The sequence below is a fragment of the Camelina sativa genome, chromosome 14, assembly GCF_000633955.1.
Source record: "Camelina sativa cultivar DH55 chromosome 14, Cs, whole genome shotgun sequence".
Classification (NCBI taxonomy): domain Eukaryota; kingdom Viridiplantae; phylum Streptophyta; class Magnoliopsida; order Brassicales; family Brassicaceae; genus Camelina; species Camelina sativa.
This window is the reverse complement of record NC_025698.1, coordinates 15,412,810-15,435,450: the sequence shown is the minus strand read 5'-3', so window position 1 is coordinate 15,435,450 and position 22,641 is coordinate 15,412,810. Positions and strand designations below refer to the sequence as shown.

General features: G+C 33.1%; 3 protein-coding genes and 1 long non-coding RNA gene across 4 annotated transcripts; 2 read left to right on the top strand and 2 right to left on the bottom strand.

The window, feature by feature from the left end:
* LOC104741600 (probable 9-cis-epoxycarotenoid dioxygenase NCED5, chloroplastic) lies at window positions 4,905-6,943 on the bottom strand. The gene has a single exon (XM_010462485.2). It carries the CDS (start codon window positions 6,919-6,921, stop codon window positions 5,140-5,142), a length of 1,782 nt encoding a protein of 593 aa, XP_010460787.1. The 5' UTR covers window positions 6,922-6,943; the 3' UTR covers window positions 4,905-5,139.
* Window positions 7,099-7,759, bottom strand: LOC104743626 (probable 9-cis-epoxycarotenoid dioxygenase NCED5, chloroplastic). Its single transcript, XM_010464684.1, has 2 exons — window positions 7,220-7,759; window positions 7,099-7,134 (listed from the first exon to the last, which is right to left on the bottom strand). The coding sequence occupies exons 1-2, from the start codon at window positions 7,757-7,759 to the stop codon at window positions 7,099-7,101; spliced, it is 576 nt and encodes a 191-aa protein (XP_010462986.1).
* Window positions 16,269-16,830, top strand: LOC104741599. The gene is made up of 2 exons (XR_760332.2): window positions 16,269-16,361; window positions 16,457-16,830. It is a non-coding gene; the product is annotated as an uncharacterized LOC104741599 (long non-coding RNA).
* On the top strand, window positions 20,335-21,990 carry LOC104741598 (F-box/kelch-repeat protein At1g30090). Its single transcript, XM_010462484.1, has one exon. It carries the CDS (start codon window positions 20,547-20,549, stop codon window positions 21,741-21,743), a length of 1,197 nt encoding a protein of 398 aa, XP_010460786.1. The 5' UTR covers window positions 20,335-20,546; the 3' UTR covers window positions 21,744-21,990.

Genomic DNA, 22,641 nt, shown 5'->3' with positions numbered 1-22,641 from the left:
TTGCGTTCAACGACTAATTAAGTATTATAATTATTAAATTAAATGCTATAGAGTCACAATGGGAGCTCGAAGAGGCAAGCAAAGTAGTATATGGGTCGTTTACATAGACATAGACCTATAGTCCTCTTTAGTCCAGGTACAAAGAAAGAAACCCTATGGAGCCTGAGGTCGAACAAGTTGTTGCCACGTTCACTGACACGTGCTATGCATCCACAGCCCGGAGTATTAAATCTGTTGTGTTTATATTTATTATAATACAGGATCAATCTCACTGTTGTTTACGAGCTCATTGATGAATGTAGTCTTGTGTATATATGCAGTGCATGCATAAGACATTCCATTGCTCAATGTATTGTGTTTGCTCCATCATTTTCCACGTAATACAAATAAAAACAGAAAAGAAAAATTAAGACAAATATAATAAGTATCTTTTGTGAACTATCATTTTTTTTTAAACTATCAGCTCTTTTAACCTTAATTAACTACACTGATCGAACAATATTTTAATATGAATAATGATGATAGCCGACTAATTTTTACAGTTTTGACTTCTAACTACACTGATCGAACAAAATTTTAATATTTGATTTGTCTATAAGCGCTTTTTCTCAGTGAATTTTATTACATGTATCACTTTTAAGTTCTAATACATCTTGTCCTCCAATTCACGTGAAATGTCACTAAAATAACATAATAGTCATCTTTATAAATAAATAAATAAAAAACAAAGTAAACGTAATACTACTACAAAGTTAAAATTAATGAAATTAAATTTCTTTATTATTATTATTTTTATTTTTATTTGTCAACGTACGAAATTTATTTCTTAATACAAAAAGTAAAAAAAAAACTAAAATAATTGTAATTTAGGAGGGAGTGTGTGACTTTCACAAGTCCATGAAATTACGGAGGAAGCTGACGCCACCAACATATAAACACACTCCCGTTGTGACCTTTTATCTAAACACAACGACCCTAATTAAAAACATTATGACTTTTTCTTTTGGGTTAAAGAACATTATTATGACTTTTTAGTATTCTAGTATTATATACTCTACTTACGATAAAATTGTTTACGAGACAGGAGTCAAAAAAAGAGACACATCTGCCACTAAATATGGACTATGTTGGTCTGAGACAACAGAGTCTGTCTACACTTCGACGTCATGTGTTATCTCCCGATATCTTTGGCTTACAGAGTAAATGCGGCTTTTTTTTAGTGTTCATACTACGTGACTATAAAATTTGTACATAACTGAATTTTAGTATCTATTTCACCTAATCTTAAGTTTGTAGGACTTATCTCGTCTTTTGGGAGGTTAAATATAGGACTTCTCTATAGACAAAATATCAATATATCATGATGATCATTCGTAACTATGTAAATCAATTTAGTATACAAACTTGAAGACAGCTTTCTTGAGTGGTTATATGGTACCACAACAATAAAATTAATTGACCACCCGTCGAATTATTATTTTTTTCCCTTCAACATTAATTGACTAAGGTGTTGAATGGTAACACACCATTTGCGGATTTCAAAATTTTTTTTTTCTGAAAAGTACTTTGGTCACCAATCACAAAACACGTTGTCATTTGCGTTTTTGTAAAAAAAAAGTGAAAATATATAATTATACTAGCTATTAAACAAATAATATGAAATCCGTACCGCAAATTGTTTTCACCGATCAAACATTATTTTGTACCGCTTATTTTGGAGTAACCGCACTTGTCCTGCAAATACATTATCCCGCACGTACCGCAGTTGAACTGTACCGCACTATCAAATTATATGTCCCGCACTACTAAATCCGCAGTTATCATTCGAACCCTAAGAATCTTGCAGGAAAAGACATTTTCAATGTCTCAAATCCAAGCAAAGATGAGATCGCCTTCTTCATTCATTGGATCATGATCCTATCATCATGTTCTTACATTTACGTTGTTTGAATGGAAAAATTACAAACGATGGGATAAGTTTAACATAAATAATCTCCGAGCCATATTATGTTTAACTGTGAACTTAATGTTGGTTGGGTGACTAGATGCCAGCATCGATCCGAAGACAAACATGTGGTTTAATTGAAATTTACTCGGCAAATAGTTAAACAGTAAAAGCGGGACTTTACACAGTATGAAAAGCGTACGCAACTATGAAGTTCTTCACTAAAAGAGAAATCTTTATTGCATCATTTGCATGAGTGGTTCAATTAATCAATCGAGGGTACTGTTTTTTCGTGACCATCCCTCCCATCATCTTTCACGAGTTTATCCAATTAAAATTGATTTTCTACTTTCTCTCCGTTTAGAAATATATCTAGTAATACTTCAAGAGTTTTGACCCAAAAAAAATTAAGAAAGTCAAGTAGTTCAAGAGAAGCTCTACGAGTTATATAATAATACTACATATCCGTCATCATCTAATTTACCAAAAAAAGTTATTCATTTTTGGCAAACCAAATTTTCCTAAGCATTTCCGAATTTGTCGCTGTCTTAATTATACTAGTATTACAAATGAATCGGATAATGAATAATTTTGTCGACAAAAAAGAAAAGGAATAAAGAAGATAACAATTTATGTCACATGGACGGCGTTTTGTTCTTGGAAAATGATTAAAAAAAAAACATAAAAAAGAGCATTCAGTTGACAGCCGATATTTTAGAATGCTTCCTTAGTTCCTTCCTTAATTACATTTTTTTTGCTGAAACAGACCCGATAGAAAAGAATTCAAGCTACCCTCGCTAGCATTTAGTCACCCAACCAAAATTAACTAAGAAAATAGTCTATTGGAGAATGGAGAAAATGGTCAAAATCAATCTCAACTATTTTCCGAACGCTTTTTCATACTTAAATTTTAGTACTCTGCAAATAACAATCTGAACGGTGTTAAAATTCAAATTTTCTACTTGAATTATATGAAATATTGTCAATTTCAATATTTGTTCAAATAATTTTAAATAAGAGTTTAACAAAACTGTATTAGACGATATGTGACATCCATATGGCACTAGAACTAACTAAAATGATGTTGTTTTGGTCATTTTGTAGCAACCACAACATACCAAAAATGACCAAAACGACGTTGTTTTAATTAATCTCAGTGCCAGATGGACGCTACAAGTCGTCTAACTCAGTATCGTTAAATTCTAATTTAACACCGTTCGAATATATGTTGAATTGACAATATTTCATATAGTTCAGGTAGAATATTTAAATTTTAACACAGTTTATATTGATATTTGCAGGGTATTGAAATTTAGGTATGAAAAAGCATTTGACAAAAAGTTAGGGTTGATTTTGGTTGTGTAGCCATTGGGGATATGTATCTTTCTTTTTTCTTATAAGTATGGAGGTGAGCCTTATTTATCTTACTATGCATAATTCATGCTAGCGAGGGATAAATATGCTAACACGTGGTATAATCTAGTTTGTTTGTTTTCTTAATGTTCACCAACTCTATTTCTATATAGTGTAAATACTTTTTGCTATTGAGTGATTTGAGGCTATTACAAAAACGAAAAAAAAAAAGACGAAAATAAAAGAAACCGTTCCTACTTCCAAAAGCACATATGTTTTGTAACGATGTCCTACAAACAGGACAATTTATCGTTTTGTTTACAAGAAAAAAACAAAGCAACAGTTTGGACAGGGACAATTGAAAGTTCATCTTTTAATCAAAAGGTGACCAATGAGTTATTTATGGTCCTTACTCACAAAATGGTCGGCACAAACTGTCCCCGCATTGAGCTTTTAGACAGCTATTTTGATTGCCTTACTCGACAAGTCGTTATATCTATGGTGATTTTTGCAACAATCTGCGTTTTCATTAATGATTTTTGTTTTGAGGGTCCATGAGATATGTATCTTCATTTTGTAATGTTTAAGAAAAATTATAGTATCTTCAATTTTGTAAATACTAATGGCAAGAATCCATGACTTGATGATGGTCTAGAGTCTAGATATGTGCTATAGATGGTGGCTCTTTGAATGGTTTTTTTTTCCGGGTACGTGTAATAACTGATGCAGTAACCGTTTTTTTGTTTTAGCAAATCAAGATATAAACAATTTTCAACAATTAATTATAGCAGCGAAGTAAAATTTTGTAGTAGTTCGAAATAATATATATGCCTAGCTGAATTAGACCATGACATAAACCCGCAAGAAAAACGATAATTTGAGTTTGGTCGCATGCAATACAAAAGCAATGAGTTTGACGTCTTATTATTTCTTTTGTGTGTGTGTGTGTGTGTGTGGTAAACTATCGTTTTATAGCGGCCCCCAAAATGTTTATCTGCAGATTAGGGCAATCTGACAGTCGTTTCGATAAGACGCCTACAATTATATCGAATTCATTGATGTCATTATAATGTTATCACGTGTTACATTTGGATCAAGGACCAATAAATCACCCTTAATACAGTATATATATATATATATATATATATATATATATAATCTAATATGTTTATTAAATTATTATTTTAAAATATTTTCGACCGTAATACAAATTTCATCAGTCGTTTGATCTACGGTTGTTTTTACAGTTTTCCTCTAGTTATGTAAGTTCCGACGAGACAACAAGGACCCTAATGCCAAGTAACTATCAATTCACCAATCACTCTCGCTTTTGAAAGTATTTTGTATCTTTCCTCTCCATTAGACTTTATCGTTATGATATTTCCTTACAACACAGAATACTAAAAAGCTTATGGCCAAACTATTCATTTTGAAAAGTTCAAACTAATACCGTATCAAAACCATGTGTCCAAATGGTTTATGCATTTAGAAGAATAAATGTATTGATGACACATGTGTTGATTAGTCGTATAGTTCCTTAAGAATAGTAGTTCATTAAAAACTGAAGAGAAGTACTAGTATTATTGTCACTAATTAATGTAATTAACAAAATTTTCAATTTTATATTAATACACCAGAAAAAAATGCAACACAAACCAGCTGAGCAAGCAAAACTTCTACTTACACAAGCTTCAAGCTGGCTCCCACCGCTTCGAACCAAAAAAAAAAAATCTATTTTTTGTTTTCACAAAAAAATATCTTCTCAATAAATAAATTAAAAAAAACTAAAATCTGCCGCTGCACAATAAACCAAACCATAACCGGTTTCGGTTTACTCTATACTAAGCCTGGTTTAACATATCAGCTGAATTCACGAACGTGCCGTGGAAACCATACGGTACTCTTGATGGCAATTTAACGGTTGCTTCTAGCTCCATCGTAACGGCGTTAACAATTTGAAGCTCCGATTCCCAGCTCTCCTCGTCGTGAACAAACGACATAATATAACCGTCATCTTCTCCGTCAGATTCTAACCCTCTTGGTAAGACAAAAGGTTCACCACCGAATTTTTTACCGCCGTAAAAATGGTTTTTAACTTCTCCGGTAGAAAGATCAACTTTAGCGAAACCCGACACCCTAGGCCACGGTTCAGCTATCGCTAGGTAGGCATACCGGGTTTTCCTTCCGAGAAGATTCCGGTTTACCATACCAGCTTCTAAATTCATCTGATCCGAACCGGGAATTATAGTTATTCGCGTTGATTTCCCGGTTTTGAGATTTAACCGGATCTCAGACAAAACACTATCGAGCTGCTCATCGCACTCGTTAAAGATCGAATCCGCCGGAGTCATACAAGATCCGATCACCACAACCTCGTCTGTCTCCGGTGACTCCCAAGCGTTCCAAAGATGGAAACAAAAAGTCTCCGGCGACTCAACCCATACCATCTCCGACGCGTCTTTAGCGTTTCTCGGCAAAATCCCAAACCGGGAAATTTTCTCTCCGTCGTACTTAACCGGAGATTTCCCGAGAAACATATCGGAGAGTTGAAACACAACTTGTTGGTCAGGGATCACGACGAAATTCTCGGTGATCGCGAAATCGTGCATCATCGTCGGACTCGCGAGTGGGATCTCGACGTCCGGCGATTTCTCACCGTCCGGCGAGAATCTGAAGTATTTCAAATACGGTTTCTTAACGACGTCGTAGCTCAATGCGAACATCTCCTTCGTCTTTGGATCGATTTTAGGGTGAGCGATCATGGCGGAGTTTAACTGACCGTCGAAATCGAATCTTCCGACCGTCTCTAAATCGCCATTGTCGGTAATACGGACCTGGTAAGGCAGATCATCTTCGGACATAGCTAATAACCGGTCGTGAAAGTAAACCAAACCGGCGTTAGCAACTCCGGTTCCGTTTTTGTGATTTAATAAACCGAATAAACCACGTGCGTAAAATAGCATCAGCCGCGCGATTCCGGAGTGACCGTGAAGCTCACCTATGGCTTTAGGAAAAATCGGCGAACCGAGTTGTTTCTCCTGAACCAATCTCTCGGTTTCCGTAAACCGGCACGAGTAACTCGCCTCTCCGTTAATGATTTTAACGGCGTGAATCATACCGTCACCGTCGAATAGGTGATGACCAGAAACTGGTTCGAAGAGTGGATTAGCGCCGTTACGGAGATAAACGCCGTCAATGCAGTCAGGGATTTTTCCGTCAACGGAGAGAGATGATTTAACGGGTTGTTCCGGCACCGGAGCGTAGTTACCGGAGATCTGATGGCGAGGATCAACGGTTTTAGGGAGAGGTTTAGAACGTTCGCGTTTCAGCAATGCGGTTTCGGCGAAGTCGAGTGCGGCGGAGGCGGCTCGTTGGAGAGGGTTCCAACGTGAAGTGTCCTTCTCGGGAATTATGGGGTTCGGAGAAGGGTAGTTTGGGAAATTTACTAGAGTTGTAGTAGTGTCTGAAATTGATGAGTTTGTTGACGAGAGTTTACTACGGCGTCCTAGTTTAGTGTTGGTGAAACTAACGGAGGAGGACGGAGAAGGAGCGTCGAGATCGGACGGTGCAAAGGAGAGATTTAGTTTGGTTGGGTTTGGTGTTAATACGTAAGAACAAGCCATGAGAGCTTAAAGAGGTATAAAAAAAAACAAGATTGAGAGAGGTTTTNACCTGGTAAGGCAGATCATCTTCGGACATAGCTAATAACCGGTCGTGGAAGTAAACCAAACCGGCGTTAGCAACTCCGGTTCCGTTTTTGTGATTTAATAAACCGAATAAACCACGTGCGTAAAAGAGCATCAGCCGCGCGATACCGGAGTGACCGTGAAGCTCACCTATGGCTTTAGGAAAAATCGGCGAACCGATTTGTTTCTCCTGAACCAATCTCTCGGTTTCCGTAAACCGGCACGAGTAACTCGCCTCTCCGTTAATGATTTTAACGGCGTGAACCATACCGTCACCGTCGAATAGGTGATGACCAGAAACTGGTTCGAAGAGTGGATTAGCGCCGTTACGGAGATAAACGCCGTCAATGCAGTCAGGGATTTTTCCGTCAACGGAGAGAGATGATTTAACGGGTTGTTCCGGCACCGGAGCGTAGTTACCGGAGATCTGATGGCGAGGATCAACGGTTTTAGGGAGAGGTTTAGAACGTTCGCGTTTCAGCAATGCGGTTTCGGCGAAGTCGAGTGCGGCGGAGGCGGCTCGTTGGAGAGGGTTCCAACGTGAAGTGTCCTTCTCGGGAATTATGGGGTTCGGAGAAGGGTAGTTTGGGAAATTTACTAGAGTTGTAGTAGTGTCTGAAATTGATGAGTTTGTTGACGAGAGTTTACTACGGCGTCCTAGTTTAGTGTTGGTGAAACTAACGGAGGAGGACGGAGAAGGAGCGTCGAGATCGGACGGTGCAAAGGAGAGATTTAGTTTGGTTGGGTTTGGTGTTAATACGTAAGAACAAGCCATGAGAGCTTAAAGAGGTATAAAAAAAAACAAGATTGAGAGAGGTTTTGAGAATTGCAGAGAGAGAGAGTTGAGTTTATATAGACTTTGCTTTGAGGTTGGGAGCTCAGAAATATTTGTATTTAATACTTTGTTTCTTTTTTACTTATATAATAAACAAAGGAAAGTAAATCATATTAATAATAAATATTTTATTCCTCGAAATAAACTAGTATTTTAATTAAAGTTGAGGAAATTAGTCTACAAAGTAATACGTAACAAATTAGTAAATTATCACTAAGAGTTTGCATGGTTAATTACGGTATTAGCAAAACTATCGGGGAAATGATTCTCAACTTATCACTTTGACCATGCACGTGAGGTTACGTCATTATTGAATATGTCCGTTTCTTTTACATAAATCTATTAAATATTTTTCTTTACTTATTTCACTTGAAAATATTGTAGTATCTAATTCGTTTGTAACTAACAGATTTAAAAGTATATGTAACATATGAAAACATACAGTAAATCGACACGCAACAGACGATATGTTGATTCCTTGATGATTCGGGCGTGAGAACTTCCAGAAAACTCGATACTATCACCTGCAGAACTTGTGAAGATTCAAATCGTCTAGACTAAAAAATACAGACGATATTTTTTTCTTTGATCTAACCAGGACAAGATTGTTCTAAATTTAATGTCTAATTCTCATCTTCACAATTTATATACTTAATCAAACTACTTAATGCATGTATATACGAAAAATGGTCATAATAAGATAGAACTAACCAATATATTGGAATCTATATGCAATTTAATTTTAATCGATAAGCTGCAGATCGATTGGTGTCATTAATTGAATATATATAATGATGTTCAATATCTCTAGCTCTTTAGTTTTTGGTGTGAGTATCCCAAATACGAACTCGGTTGATTTGAAAGCCTTTTCATACTTTCTTGTGATGATGGATTGAATAGAGAGATGATATCTAGCATGGTATATAAAAAAGTATAGCATGTCTAGTATCCTATAAATCTGAAATGTCACAAAGGTGTGGTGTCGTAAATAATAAAAATCTCAGTTTGACCTTTTAAACTTGAAAACCGTGCATAAGAACATTACACGCATGTACATGTACTAAAACTTGAACTTTCTCTAGGTAGTCAAAAGATTTTATTTGAAGCTCGTACTAATCTCAAAGTATCTATTACAATATATCTAGTTGGTTTTGCTGAATATATGAAGACAAATCGAAGATATCTACCAACTTTACATGCTAGCGAACGATACTAACATCTTTATTTTACTGGAACAATTCTTTGTTAAAATTTTCACCGGAAAGTCATGTATATATAGACATAGATTGATCAATAATAATATGTGGGTGAATTATTACGTATATTGAGAGTATATTTTGTAAAACTTTGAACTCTTACTCGAATAACGGATAACAATTCTCCTTTTCTCATACGGTTACGACCGGAGTCGCATGCACATCGGCTAGGAAATTTACACTGAACGAAAAAAAAGCAATGCGAAGAATCTTCCGCAAATCGTTCTAAGAAATATAAATACAGTTTTATTTTGGTCGGTCCACGTGATATTATGTTGGGCAGGTGGGCCGTAGCAGAATATATACAAAAAAAGACNAGCTCTTTAGTTTTTGGTGTGAGTATCCCAAATACGAACTCGGTTGATTTGAAAGCCTTTTCATACTTTCTTGTGATGATGGATTGAATAGAGAGATGATATCTAGCATGGTATATAAAAAAGTATAGCATGTCTAGTATCCTATAAATCTGAAATGTCACAAAGGTGTGGTGTCGTAAATAATAAAAATCTCAGTTTGACCTTTTAAACTTGAAAACCGTGCATAAGAACATTACACGCATGTACATGTACTAAAACTTGAACTTTCTCTAGGTAGTCAAAAGATTTTATTTGAAGCTCGTACTAATCTCAAAGTATCTATTACAATATATCTAGTTGGTTTTGCTGAATATATGAAGACAAATCGAAGATATCTACCAACTTTACATGCTAGCGAACGATACTAACATCTTTATTTTACTGGAACAATTCTTTGTTAAAATTTTCACCGGAAAGTCATGTATATATAGACATAGATTGATCAATAATAATATGTGGGTGAATTATTACGTATATTGAGAGTATATTTTGTAAAACTTTGAACTCTTACTCGAATAACGGATAACAATTCTCCTTTTCTCATACGGTTACGACCGGAGTCGCATGCACATCGGCTAGGAAATTTACACTGAACGAAAAAAAAGCAATGCGAAGAATCTTCCGCAAATCGTTCTAAGAAATATAAATACAGTTTTATTTTGGTCGGTCCACGTGATATTATGTTGGGCAGGTGGGCCGTAGCAGAATATATACAAAAAAAGACTTACAATTTTGGTTGGGTCCACTCGACTAAATTTCTACGTGACTACTAATTTGGTCTTTGGGTCTCTATATATTTTTTTTTCTTTTTTCTTCCTTAAATTTCAAACCCAAAGACATATTTTTCTGGTTGAATTACAACTGCAGGAAAATATAATGACGCTCTCACTTTCTCAAAGTAAATGTTACGTGTCGTTAGCTTAACTATAATTCGAAGTGAATTAGTAATTTTTATAAACCATGTATATATATATATATATATAACAATATACTGTAAATGTGAATGAGACCAGAGAAAAAGTTTGAAGACAAAAAAGTCATTAAAGAGATGGATGCATGAATCTGATGTCACCCTTTCTAAACTTAATTCCCAGTTGCATATTAATATTCTACTAAACATATCCAAATTCTGTCACTGTTTTACTAAACATAACCAATTATGTGTATATATCTATTGCAATGTCAGAATGATTATTCTATGTGTAGACCAATCTATCTAGGTATGCCTTTCGGCGTTTATTCTTACGTCGTTTCGGTGAATCTTCTAATTATATATACTTAGAATTAGAACATAAGTTTTCTCTGCGTGGCTGAGTAATTTGTTTTATATTTGTTTGTATTAGTAACTGATTTTTTTTTTATATATAGTAACTGAATTTTTACACTATATATGCAACCATTTCGACGTTTATATTTTAGTGTTTTCTTTCGGTTACAAAATAATTTATGTCTTGGCATGGAATATGAATATATGATGTTGTTCGCACGTTGAGGAAACTTATAACAAGAGTAGAGAGACAATAGAGGTGTGCTGATGAATAGGTTGTGAGATTAATGTTACTGTCGTATATCAACACTCTTGTCCTACCTTTCCCTTCTTGCCTACTCCCTGTTTTTGTTTTGTCTTTCAAAATTATACTTTAGAATTACGATATTTAATAAGTGGGATTCTTTTAAATCCTTTTTTCATGTGATTATATTTTTAGAATCAAATTTTTAAAAAGAGAAAGTTTAATGCGTCATTCTCTATAGGGTAGCTAGTACTAAAAACATCACATGATGCACAAATTTAACTATAAAACAATATTTCATATAGAGTTATATATATATATATATAATGTATGTTTTAAGAAAATATGAGATACTAGATTATGATCCGCGGTATACTGCGTGGTAAGTTTTTTTTTAATTTTTTGTTAATATACTATTTTAATACTAATTTTGCTAATATACTCTTTTGTTAATTTTAGTGATTTAATATATAAATCGTGGTATACCGCACAATAATTTTTGTTTACTACAATCTTAATTAAATCAGTTTGATTCGACATATTTTATATTGGTGTTGTTAAAACATTAAAATGAGGTTTTAACCCGTATTGAAATATCATATTACTGATAGTTTACTTTTTAGTATTATCAATTCAATCCTGTAATGTCATATAACCCGTCATGTAATATAACTCGTTTGTGTAATTTTAAAAATTTAATATGTTTAAATATTTATAATTTTAAAATTTTTATTAAGTTTAGATACATCAGTTATAAATTATAGACTTCTTAAAATTTTATAATTTACTATATACAGTATATTTACTATATATATATGTTAAACACACACTTTTTATATTAATTGAGTAATCTATGTTTGTTTTAAAAAATTCAAATCACAATATATGCAGGAAAAATACACATTTTTATTAACTTTATGTATTATATGATGATTCACTACGTTTAAATTTTAAAATCAAAAGAGATGATAGGAAAATAATTTTTTAAATCTGAAATAAATCTTCTTAATATCTATATTAATTATAGAACATTATATATATGAATATTTAAAATATTTTAATTGTGTTTGGTTATAAGGATTATAAAGAAAATTAACTAAACTTGTTTAGATATGAATATAAGCATTAAATAGCATTCAATGTAAAAACTTTCCAAAAAATATTTTTGAGCAAAAACTGCTACAAAAATACTAGTATGGATAGATATGTATGTGTAAATGGTTACCAAAGAAAAAAAGTTTACAAACTTGGTAAGTAAATAACTATTTTAGACGATAAGTTTAGTCACTCGACGCTAGTATAAAACTGAAGCCATATAAACGGGTTTCCTTAGTCACCAATTTCACGTAACATGTATTAGCTCCATCACCATATATTACCTTTGGTTTTTGTTTGCAATCTTCTCCTAGAAGTAAGCAAATCTACAACTATCTAGAGAAGAAGTTCTACCGTAAAACGTTTCACAAACCCCATCGAAGATCATGGTCAATTGCCTAACACATTCTCTCCATATATATATATATATATATATATGTTATAAATTAATACGAACGGTATATATTGTTTTCTAACGATCCCACATAATGTTTCACTTTTGAAAGTACATATTATTCTAGTCTTCACACGATAAATTCTTCAATCATGATTTAATGATATGAATTATGAACCAATATGAACGCTTTTAAATAGTAAAAATATATGTTTTACGATAATTTGCATGACCTTCAATTCATAACTTATAGTTATATAGACAAACAATAATTCTTGGTTATAAACTTATAAATTATAGAGAAATACCCTAAAATAGCACTAAAACAAGTTTTATGGACAACTTTAGCACACATTACAAAATTTTCCAAAATAGCACTATTTAACACATTAAAATATTTAAAATTAATTTTTATAATTTTTTTTTTAGGTTTGGGTTCTCAATTTCACATTTAGAATATAGTTTGAAGGGGTATGTTTAGTTTTTTGAATTTAAGATTTAATTTTGAATGATTAATTGGTGTTATTTTGGAATTTTATTGATGTTGTGCTAAGTTTGGAAAAAAAACTTATTTTTGTGTTATTTTTAGAATTTTATTGATGTTGTGCTTGTTAGTTTCTCTGCAAAACTTGTATAATATCATGCATTGAAATTGATGCATGTAAAGAACACAAGTATATACACAAAATCACATAGAGTAAAACTTTATGAATTTTCAACTTAAAAAAAAATGATAATTAGTGGATCTACCCATGGCATTTTATATTACTTTATATCTCTTCACCTTTCAATTTCGACCTGATTCGTAACATGGAAGAGCCAACCATGTCCACTTGAGTCATGAGTCACTTATGATCATATCCTATCATGCAGATGCAGATATGTTTTGTCACATTAATGAAGCTACACGATCTGATCATGAACTGACAAGAGGGTGAAGTATGCAACTAAATGGACATTGATACATGCATAGAAATATGTAGAAGTGCATGTGTAGTGGTGCAAGTAGATGTATATAAAGCTGTTGTCGCAGCACATTACATAAGAATTGAGAATCATGTGTAGGGTCAATTTTAGGGTTGGCAAGAGGTAATTTGTACTTGAATAAAAGTCCTGTTGGTTCTTAGTTGAGATGCAAACCTAACTTTATTCAAATTTGGTAAAAGTAGGAAGACTTGTACGATGTCCATTTGCTATATATAAACATTCACAACCCTTTGATTCTTGTATAGCCAATATTTTCTTGAATATTTTCTTAAATTTTTTTATTATAATTATGCGGGTTTCAAATCACTACGTAATACCAGAAAACATGTTACATGGGCAGAATCCAAGCTAATATAAAATTCTTCACTAGATACTTAATTACCATCATTTCGTTCCCTTTATTTTGACAGGATGCTAAAAAGATCACGAGTCTTTTTTTTTGTTTTCTTTTCTTTTTCTAGTAAGATGATAAAAGAGGTATTTCAAATCATAAATCGATTTAAATATTATTAATAATACAGTATACCAATAATAATTAGATGATCGGTTGGAATATGTTTTCGTGTTGTAAAACTTGGTTGTAGTAATGTTGGTCGTACCTGTAAGATTTAAGTTGTGGTTATGTACGCCTAGAAATGACTGCACCTATTTATCATTTCTCAATATTCAAAAACAACAATGATTATATCAACCGTGAATTTAAAATTTTATGAAATATGTTATAGAAGAAATCCATTTATACAAAAGTATAAATTAAGAATGATAAGAATAGAAGTAATGGAAAATTTATCCACTCTATCTACACCAAGTGAAGCAATTCCAAAATCATTCATCCATATATAATAGATATATGCATGCAAGTTGTTTACAAGTTTGTCCTCTTGATGAGTAAACAACATGACAGATCATATCAGTGATTAGAGAGGCTTTCATATTTGCTTTTGCACCGGATACTGCCACTGTCTGAATCACTCCAATTTAGGTGGACTTGAAAGCAACTTTGAAAAGTTAGTTTCAATCAGTAGTTTTTGTATGCATAATGGCACTGTCTCTCTTTTTTTAATATATTATATTTTAACTCTATATTAATGTTATTTTGTATTTCTGATATTTTGTTCTCTATCTTTTGTCCTATTTTATGGAATGTTCGGTCCTGTATATTTGATGCCATATAGTACTGTGTAAAACTTCATTGTAAACCATTAATATGATGTTTAGGGCGGGTTTCGTACTTCTCCATGCATGGTCTCTGAATTTTTTTGTATGTGATTTCAATCTGTAACGCCAATGACAAGTATATGTATCTAGGGATTATACTCTTTTTAGTTTGAGAATTGTTTTTCTTACACTTGTTTCAATATATAATGTGTCTTCCATTAGGTCTATTTTATTCTATATCATCTTGTTTTCACTCGTCTCTCAGTAGAAAACAATCAAAAGATTGTGTATACACTACAGATATTGGACGATATAGCTTCGGCATTTGTCACGCTATCTTTTTGTAGCAAAATATTGCGATGATTAGTTACTAATTAGTTACAAAAAATTAAGTTAAAAGTTTAGAAGCAAAATTATAGTAATTTGGAATAATTAATGACACCACTAGATACAAAAAGTAGTCTGTGAAAAATAACCACTGATAAAGCAATATGATATAGTGAACAATCAGAATGACCTTTCTTTTTTATATATAGAAGAGAGAATCCGAATATCAAACTCGGATTAATTCTCATGATTTGTAGTAAATCGACTAGACCACTAGAAACAAAGGAAACTCATGTTTTTTAAACTCTCTATTTTTAGGGTTTAGTGATGGTATAAGCTCGATGGTACATATAGTTAAACAACCATAGTTTAATCTTATATGTTGACTACAAAAGAAAAGAAAGGAGGAAATAAAAGAAATGGGCAGACAACTCGTAAAAAAACAAGCGATCTCATTGGCCAAATTTGCTTTCAAAGTAAAAAGATATCTCATTGGTGTGAATATGACCATCCAACAAGTGGCTTCATCGTTTGGAGACAAATTGTACTATGTTTCTCTGAACTTTTGATTTTAAAGGCATCTTCCACTCATTTCGTAGTGCTTCATGACAGAGATTTTTTTTCGTCTCTACCTTTTTCTCATTTTTTTTTTGTTCATAGTGGATGCACTAGTAAAAAACGTTCATATAGCTACGGGATTTTGTTACGGGAATAGTTGTAGGAAACTATTACTACAGATTGTTACTAATTAGTGACTAATAAGTTGAGAAAAAAAATTGTAGCTAAGATGTCACTAAATGTGGTATTTAGTTATTGAAAGTGTCAATTTAAATCTGTAGAAATTTTACGACATAGTTTGTGACACAACATGTTGTAGGCATGTTTCTCACAATTGAAATCGTCACAAAAAGTAGTTAAAGATAATGAAAAAATGTAAAATAATGAAAATATAAGTGTAACAATCTGCTATTAATTAAAATAATGAAAATATAAGTGTAAAATATTTTCTTTATAAGTCTTAATTAAAATCAAATCTAATACGTTTTAGATCCTAAACTCTCAATATCAAAACTATAACATTAAAATGAGACCAAATTACCAAAATTTTATCAAAAAAAAGAAAAGAATTTTCTCATTAGCTAATATAAAATGACAAAGATTGTCCTTTGGTTTATCAAGAAAAACCCATTTTTTCTTTATAAGAGATACACGTCATATATACGTTACGTATTATGTAGAGTATCTGTATGTCATATCTTTATTTCATTAATTAAAAAGTTATAGCCACGTGTAATTAAAATAAATAAACTAAAACCTAAATGCTCTTCTTCTTCGTTGCTTTACCTTGTAGCGCCGCTGGTAAGAGAAGTTTATGTTCCTTTTTCTCCAGATCTAACCGCAAAACACATGGATTATACTTAGATTTAAATGTTTTGACAAAAAATTTAACGCTTCTAGGTCAATACTTAAAAGAAGTTTATGTTGTTTTGGTTTGTCACCTTCTCTCTCTCCTTCTCAATGTGTTTTAATTATTTCTTTGATTTGTATTTTAGGTTTCATCGACAGATCTGAAGAATTAGTGTCAACAGCGATGTCGTAGGTGGTGGATCTGAAGACCATAGTGTCAACAACGGCATCGGAGGTGGTGGATCTGAAGACCCTTGTGTCAACGATGACGTCGGAGATGGTGGTGGAAGTGAAGGACCACCGAAGATGCTCGCACCTTTTACCACCGCCACTACGTTTTGAAGCTTCCGCCAGTTCACCACCAATACATCTCGGCCGCCGCCGTCGTTTTGTTCTCCGTTGCTCCGTCGCCGCAATAATACATCTCCGTCACTCTGGCCGATGCTATAGATATAGTTGTATAGATATATATTTATTATACATATAATGAATTTAAGAAACAAATAAAAACTATTATTAATTTCTTTTTCTAATTATTATTTTTTTTTACTTTTTTTTTTTTGCATTTTCCCACAAATTATGTAATGTCTAATTGGTAGCACTTTGCTACAAATCACCATTGAAAAGTTTGCTACCACCAAATAGTTATTAACTTTTTTGGTCACAAATTTGTAACTAATCTTTTCTTGCTACAAAAATCATGAGATAACTACAGAATTATTAGTAACTATATCACAAGTTTTTACTAGTGATGTCTTTTCGACTTAGTTCGTTTGGCTTCACCATTTCGACTTAGTTCGTTTGGCTCACTGTCGGCAGTGATGAACGAATCTTACTAACTGTTTCACAGTTTATCTCTACAACTCATCGATTTAAATCCTGAAATCACCATGATAATTCCTAGAAGATACACAACAAGCTATTGTGGCTACTGCATTGTAGTATAGCATGTGATAATATGTTTTAGGGTATATTTCATACGTTATACAAGTATACGTGCGAAGAACACATTTAAATATTTTACAACACAATATGATATATCTAACAATCTATGTAGCAAAAAGAAGTATTGAGCTTAATCAGAGAATTGTTGCAAGTACGAAATTTCGTTTATTGTTAACATCTGGTCCAGTTTTTATTGGTCTATCCCCGCCGCTTTTGTTTATACGGGTCTTCTTTATTTGTAAGGAGTGCATTTTAGAACCCTAACTCACATAAGCTTACATAGTTGACATATTGAAGGTTTGATTGGATTATTATAGGTCCTTAAGAAGTTTTAATCATGCTATTGCTTGATCAATTAGATTTGACCTAGCATCAAAGATTTTATTCAGGTACATATGGACTCAAAATACCTTTTCAGGTTTATGGAGATGTTATAGTAAACATTTGAAACCAAAGATAATAAATAGTACAACTTTGATTTTAATTCAAATTTAGCTCTCCAATAAAAAGTGTTTATGCTTAGGTTTTTTTACATTTTCAGTTTCGGTATCTTTTTTCGCAACAGAAAATAAAACCACGTCTAAAGTATTTAAGTTCCAACTTGATTATTATATATCTCCTTTTATTCGATTTGAATTGAAATGTTTTGTAGCGTTGAACACTCCCGTTATATATGTATACTTTATAGTTTATACACACACCTTAGATTGATTACCAAATATTAACACATGGTGAGCATCAAAACACACCAAAATAGGGGATAATTCGGTTAGCCACATGGACTGCACATACGGCTATAAAGACTAAGTTGGTACAATAAATTAAAGCTCACCAACTTATCATTACAACTTGTCATTGGAAAGATCTCATGTCTATATCTATCACTACTTTAAAGAGGCAAAATCATTTACATAAATATTTAAGAATCCGACATATACATGCATTATTCAAGAAAATTCCGATACTGGATACTGTTGGCACATGGAACGATCTTTATGCATATCTTTTCGTGACCATTTTCTGATTTTTTTTTTTCCATTTTTTGTGTGCTTGATTACTTAAAAATTCTGAATGATTGAGAGTAATCGAAAATATACAACCATTTAATGTTTTGGAGAAAAATATTGAAAACCAATATACTAGTATTTGTTTTTGTCCATTATAAATAATTGAGAGAATCCTATGGTTGTGAAGAACTCACCGGAAAAACTACCAACGGCCAATACCTACCAAGCAATGGTCATAATCGTCAAATTTATTGGTCGTATCTTCTTTTTATTTTATTTTTCTTTTAAAGAAAGTGAAGTACCACCCTACTTGCATAAAAGATTCGTCCAGAAAAAATATCTCTGCAAAATAGCAAGATGGTCATATTATTCATATTCATATATTATACAATTCATTGTTAGAAGGCTATAATATGTTCGATGGACGAAAAAAAAAAGGAACATCTTCGAGTTTGACGGAAGATTAGATTATGTCCTGTCCAAAATAATCTCCACAGCATATAACGAGATGATCACATGATTCATTAGCGCATCTCAAATTTTATATTCCACGTTCTTTATCAACTATTATAACGACACAGTTGATGAATCATATCTTTAAAAGACATAATTTCGTTAAAACTGGCTTAGATTTCAATTAGTAATCTATTAGAATAAATCCCACATAAAACTTTGCAAATTTGAAACTAATATATTTAGTAATGAGTATCTCCTGCCAATTGGTTTTGAGTTGGACTCCATATTTACTAAAATAATCTATAAATTATTCTTACATTTTATCTATGATGTGATTTTTAATCATAAATCTTTATAAATTATAATTAATATTTTATGACTTTTAAATCATAAAATCTACATTTTTTTAATCATAAAATCTACATTATTAGATGAATACCCCCGTACTTTATTTCTAATATTTTCAAATTCCTTTCATTCGTTAGTGTTTAGTTACCCTCAAAATATTTCAGAATATCTAACATTTGATTGAAAATATTTTCTTTTGTTGCGCATAACGTCAATAAAATCAAATTTAAGTTATGTTATCTAAAACTGAACTTGAAAATTTCATCAAGAACCTTGTGTATCACCAAATGTAACCAGGCCATTTATTTAATGGGCCAATAATATCACGTAGGCCCACTAATAAGCCCGTTTAAGTAGAAATACCCCGCAAAAGGAAATATATTCGTATATTCCCTTGTTAATTTACAGTTTCGTACGTAATCATTCTTTATAAACTTCATAAGATAATAATTAATATTACTTACTATAAGGGAACTGTCATTAGGACATCTACAGAAAAGATTTGCGGCAGTTACTTAAAAATAAATATAGAAATGGATACACACATTTTTTAATATATAGATGTATTATCAGTTGTTTAAAAAAAAAAAAAAACATATATTATACTAATTTGCCCAAAACGATCACGTCTTCTCTCTCGATTACCAAAAAGAAAAAAAAAACAAAAAGGAAGAGCTGAAAGATTCGCGACGAAGCAAGAACAACAGTGTTGTGTTGTTGTTATATCTATCGCCGCCCTTTGTTCTGTAAGAATATGAAATTATCTGATCATTTTTGTCTTCTTTATGTTCTTTAGCTTCGATCACTTGTTTCTCTGTTTCTTTCATCGACTTGGCTTCTTCTTGTGTGTTGTTTCTTTTTTTGCCCCTTTCTCTTCTAGGGTTTGATTCTATGAATTCGAATTTGGAATCTTTAGTTAGTTCAATCAATTTCTATTACAGAATCTGGAATTTGATTAGTCTTAGTGTTAGTGATGATACTGATTCTTCATTTCAGGTTGAACAAGAGTAGAAGAACCAAAGTTGGAAACTTTGAGCTTTTCCCACTGTTTAAAATAGTAAATTACTGATCTTGAGAATCTGGAATTGAAGCAAATTTGAGTGTGAAGAGAAGAAGAAGAAGAAGAAGATGCAGAGGGTAAGGGTTTCATCTCAAAGAGCAGCTGTGCATAAGCTCGGTGATTCTCAGATGACTTTATCTCCCAAATTTAGAGTAGCTGCATCTGTTCAATCCACATTGTTCGATAGATCATCTGAACNAATCTTTAGTTAGTTCAATCAATTTCTATTACAGAATCTGGAATTTGATTAGTCTTAGTGTTAGTGATGATACTGATTCTTCATTTCAGGTTGAACAAGAGTAGAAGAACCAAAGTTGGAAACTTTGAGCTTTTCCCACTGTTTAAAATAGTAAATTACTGATCTTGAGAATCTGGAATTGAAGCAAATTTGAGTGTGAAGAGAAGAAGAAGAAGAAGAAGATGCAGAGGGTAAGGGTTTCATCTCAAAGAGCAGCTGTGCATAAGCTCGGTGATTCTCAGATGACTTTATCTCCCAAATTTAGAGTAGCTGCATCTGTTCAATCCACATTGTTCGATAGGTCATCGGAACTAGAACTGTCTCTTAGTGGAGAGCCTTTGATTCCGGGTTTACCAGACGACGTTGCGCTTAACTGTCTTTTAAGGGTTCCAGTGCAAAGCCATGTATCTAGTAGATCCGTGTGCAAGAGATGGCATCTCTTGTTTGGTACTAAAGACACGTTTTTCGCCAAACGTAAGGAGTTCGGGTTTAAAGACCCGTGGCTGTTCGTAGTTGGGTTTAGTAGATGCACTGGTAAAATCCAATGGAAGGTTTTGGATTTGAGGAACCTCACTTGGCATGAGATCCCTGCTATGCCTTGTAGAGACAAAGTGTGTCCTCACGGTTTCAGATCGGTTTCGATGCCTCGTGAAGGTACTATGTTTGTGTGTGGAGGGATGGTTTCTGATTCTGATTGCCCTCTTGATTTGGTGTTGAAGTATGATATGGTGAGTAATCATTGGACCGTCACAAACAAAATGATAACCGCGAGGTCGTTCTTCGCTAGTGGTGTGATCGACGGGATGATATATGCAGCTGGTGGGAATGCTGCGGATTTGTTTGAGCTCGATTCTGCCGAGGTTTTGAACCCTTTAGATGGTAGTTGGCGGCCAGTGTCGAACATGGTCGCACACATGGCGTCTTATGACACAGCGGTATTAAACGGGAAGCTATTGGTGACCGAAGGATGGTTATGGCCGTTCTTTGTATCCCCACGAGGTCAAGTTTATGACCCGAGGACTGATCAATGGGAAACAATGCCTATGGGGTTAAGAGAAGGATGGACAGGGACGAGTGTAGTGATATATGATCGGTTGTTTATAGTGTCGGAGCTAGAGAGAATGAAGATGAAAGTTTATGATCCGGTTACTGATTCTTGGGAGACGATTAACGGGCCGGAATTGCCTGAGCAGATTTGTAGACCGTTTGCGGTTAACTGTTATGGAAACAAAGTATATGTGGTTGGCAGGAACCTTCACCTCGCGGTTGGGAGTATTTGGAGGTCGGAGAATAAGTTTGGTGTGAGGTGGGAGGTTGTGAAGTCGCCAGAGCGTTATGCAGATATAACTCCATCGAATTCGCAGATTCTTTTTGCTTAAAGGAGCTGGTTGGTTTTGGATTACATATTGTTATGAATAAGTAAACATGTCTCTTACAAGCACCATGATGTTTGTACTATAGTATCATATGCATATGTGTGTATGTCCGAAAGAAAGTGTTATATAATATACATAGATTGAAAATGTTGTTTTCTACAAAGACTGTAATTTTTTCATACATACTTTTAAAAGTCTGTATCACACAGTATAATTCATACTACTGATTCAAAAGTCTGTATTACATGAATACTAGCTACAAAAATTCTATTAGGGATTTGATCAAACTCATCTTTGCCATAGATTCTATTAGGGATAAATTCTGATATAATTGATCAATGAAATTCTTTAAATTAAATTTTTTTATTGGTTAGTTTGTTATTAACTAGTAAAAATTATGTAGATAGAAAAGACAAAAATTGTAGATGCATTGTGGAAATTGCAGCTTTTGGATGCCGTTTGGATCATTGGCCTAAACCAAAATGATATGGGATCTTCTTCCCTTATTGCATAACCATAAAGAAAAATGTTAAAGTTGTTGTGATAAAGAGATTGCAAGGTTAGCTGGTCTAAAATCCACAATTTGACACAGCTCCGCCCGGCAGCTTCAAGAATCTACCACCGCACTCCTTAATTTGTATTGTGTTGTACTTTTTGACTTTGGATTCCTTACTAAACTGCTAATTACATTTGTATTAGAGGTAACTAACAAACTATTGTGCTTCTCATCTACCAACTTTTAACCAACTCACAAATAAGAGAGCTAAAATCTATCAGAAGATAGTTATGTATATGATACTCACACATTATGTTTAATACAAATTAATTAACTGTGCGTTGATCATTAATTTTGATTTTTCATATAATATATAACCAAGTTGGACTAATACTGTTTACGAAA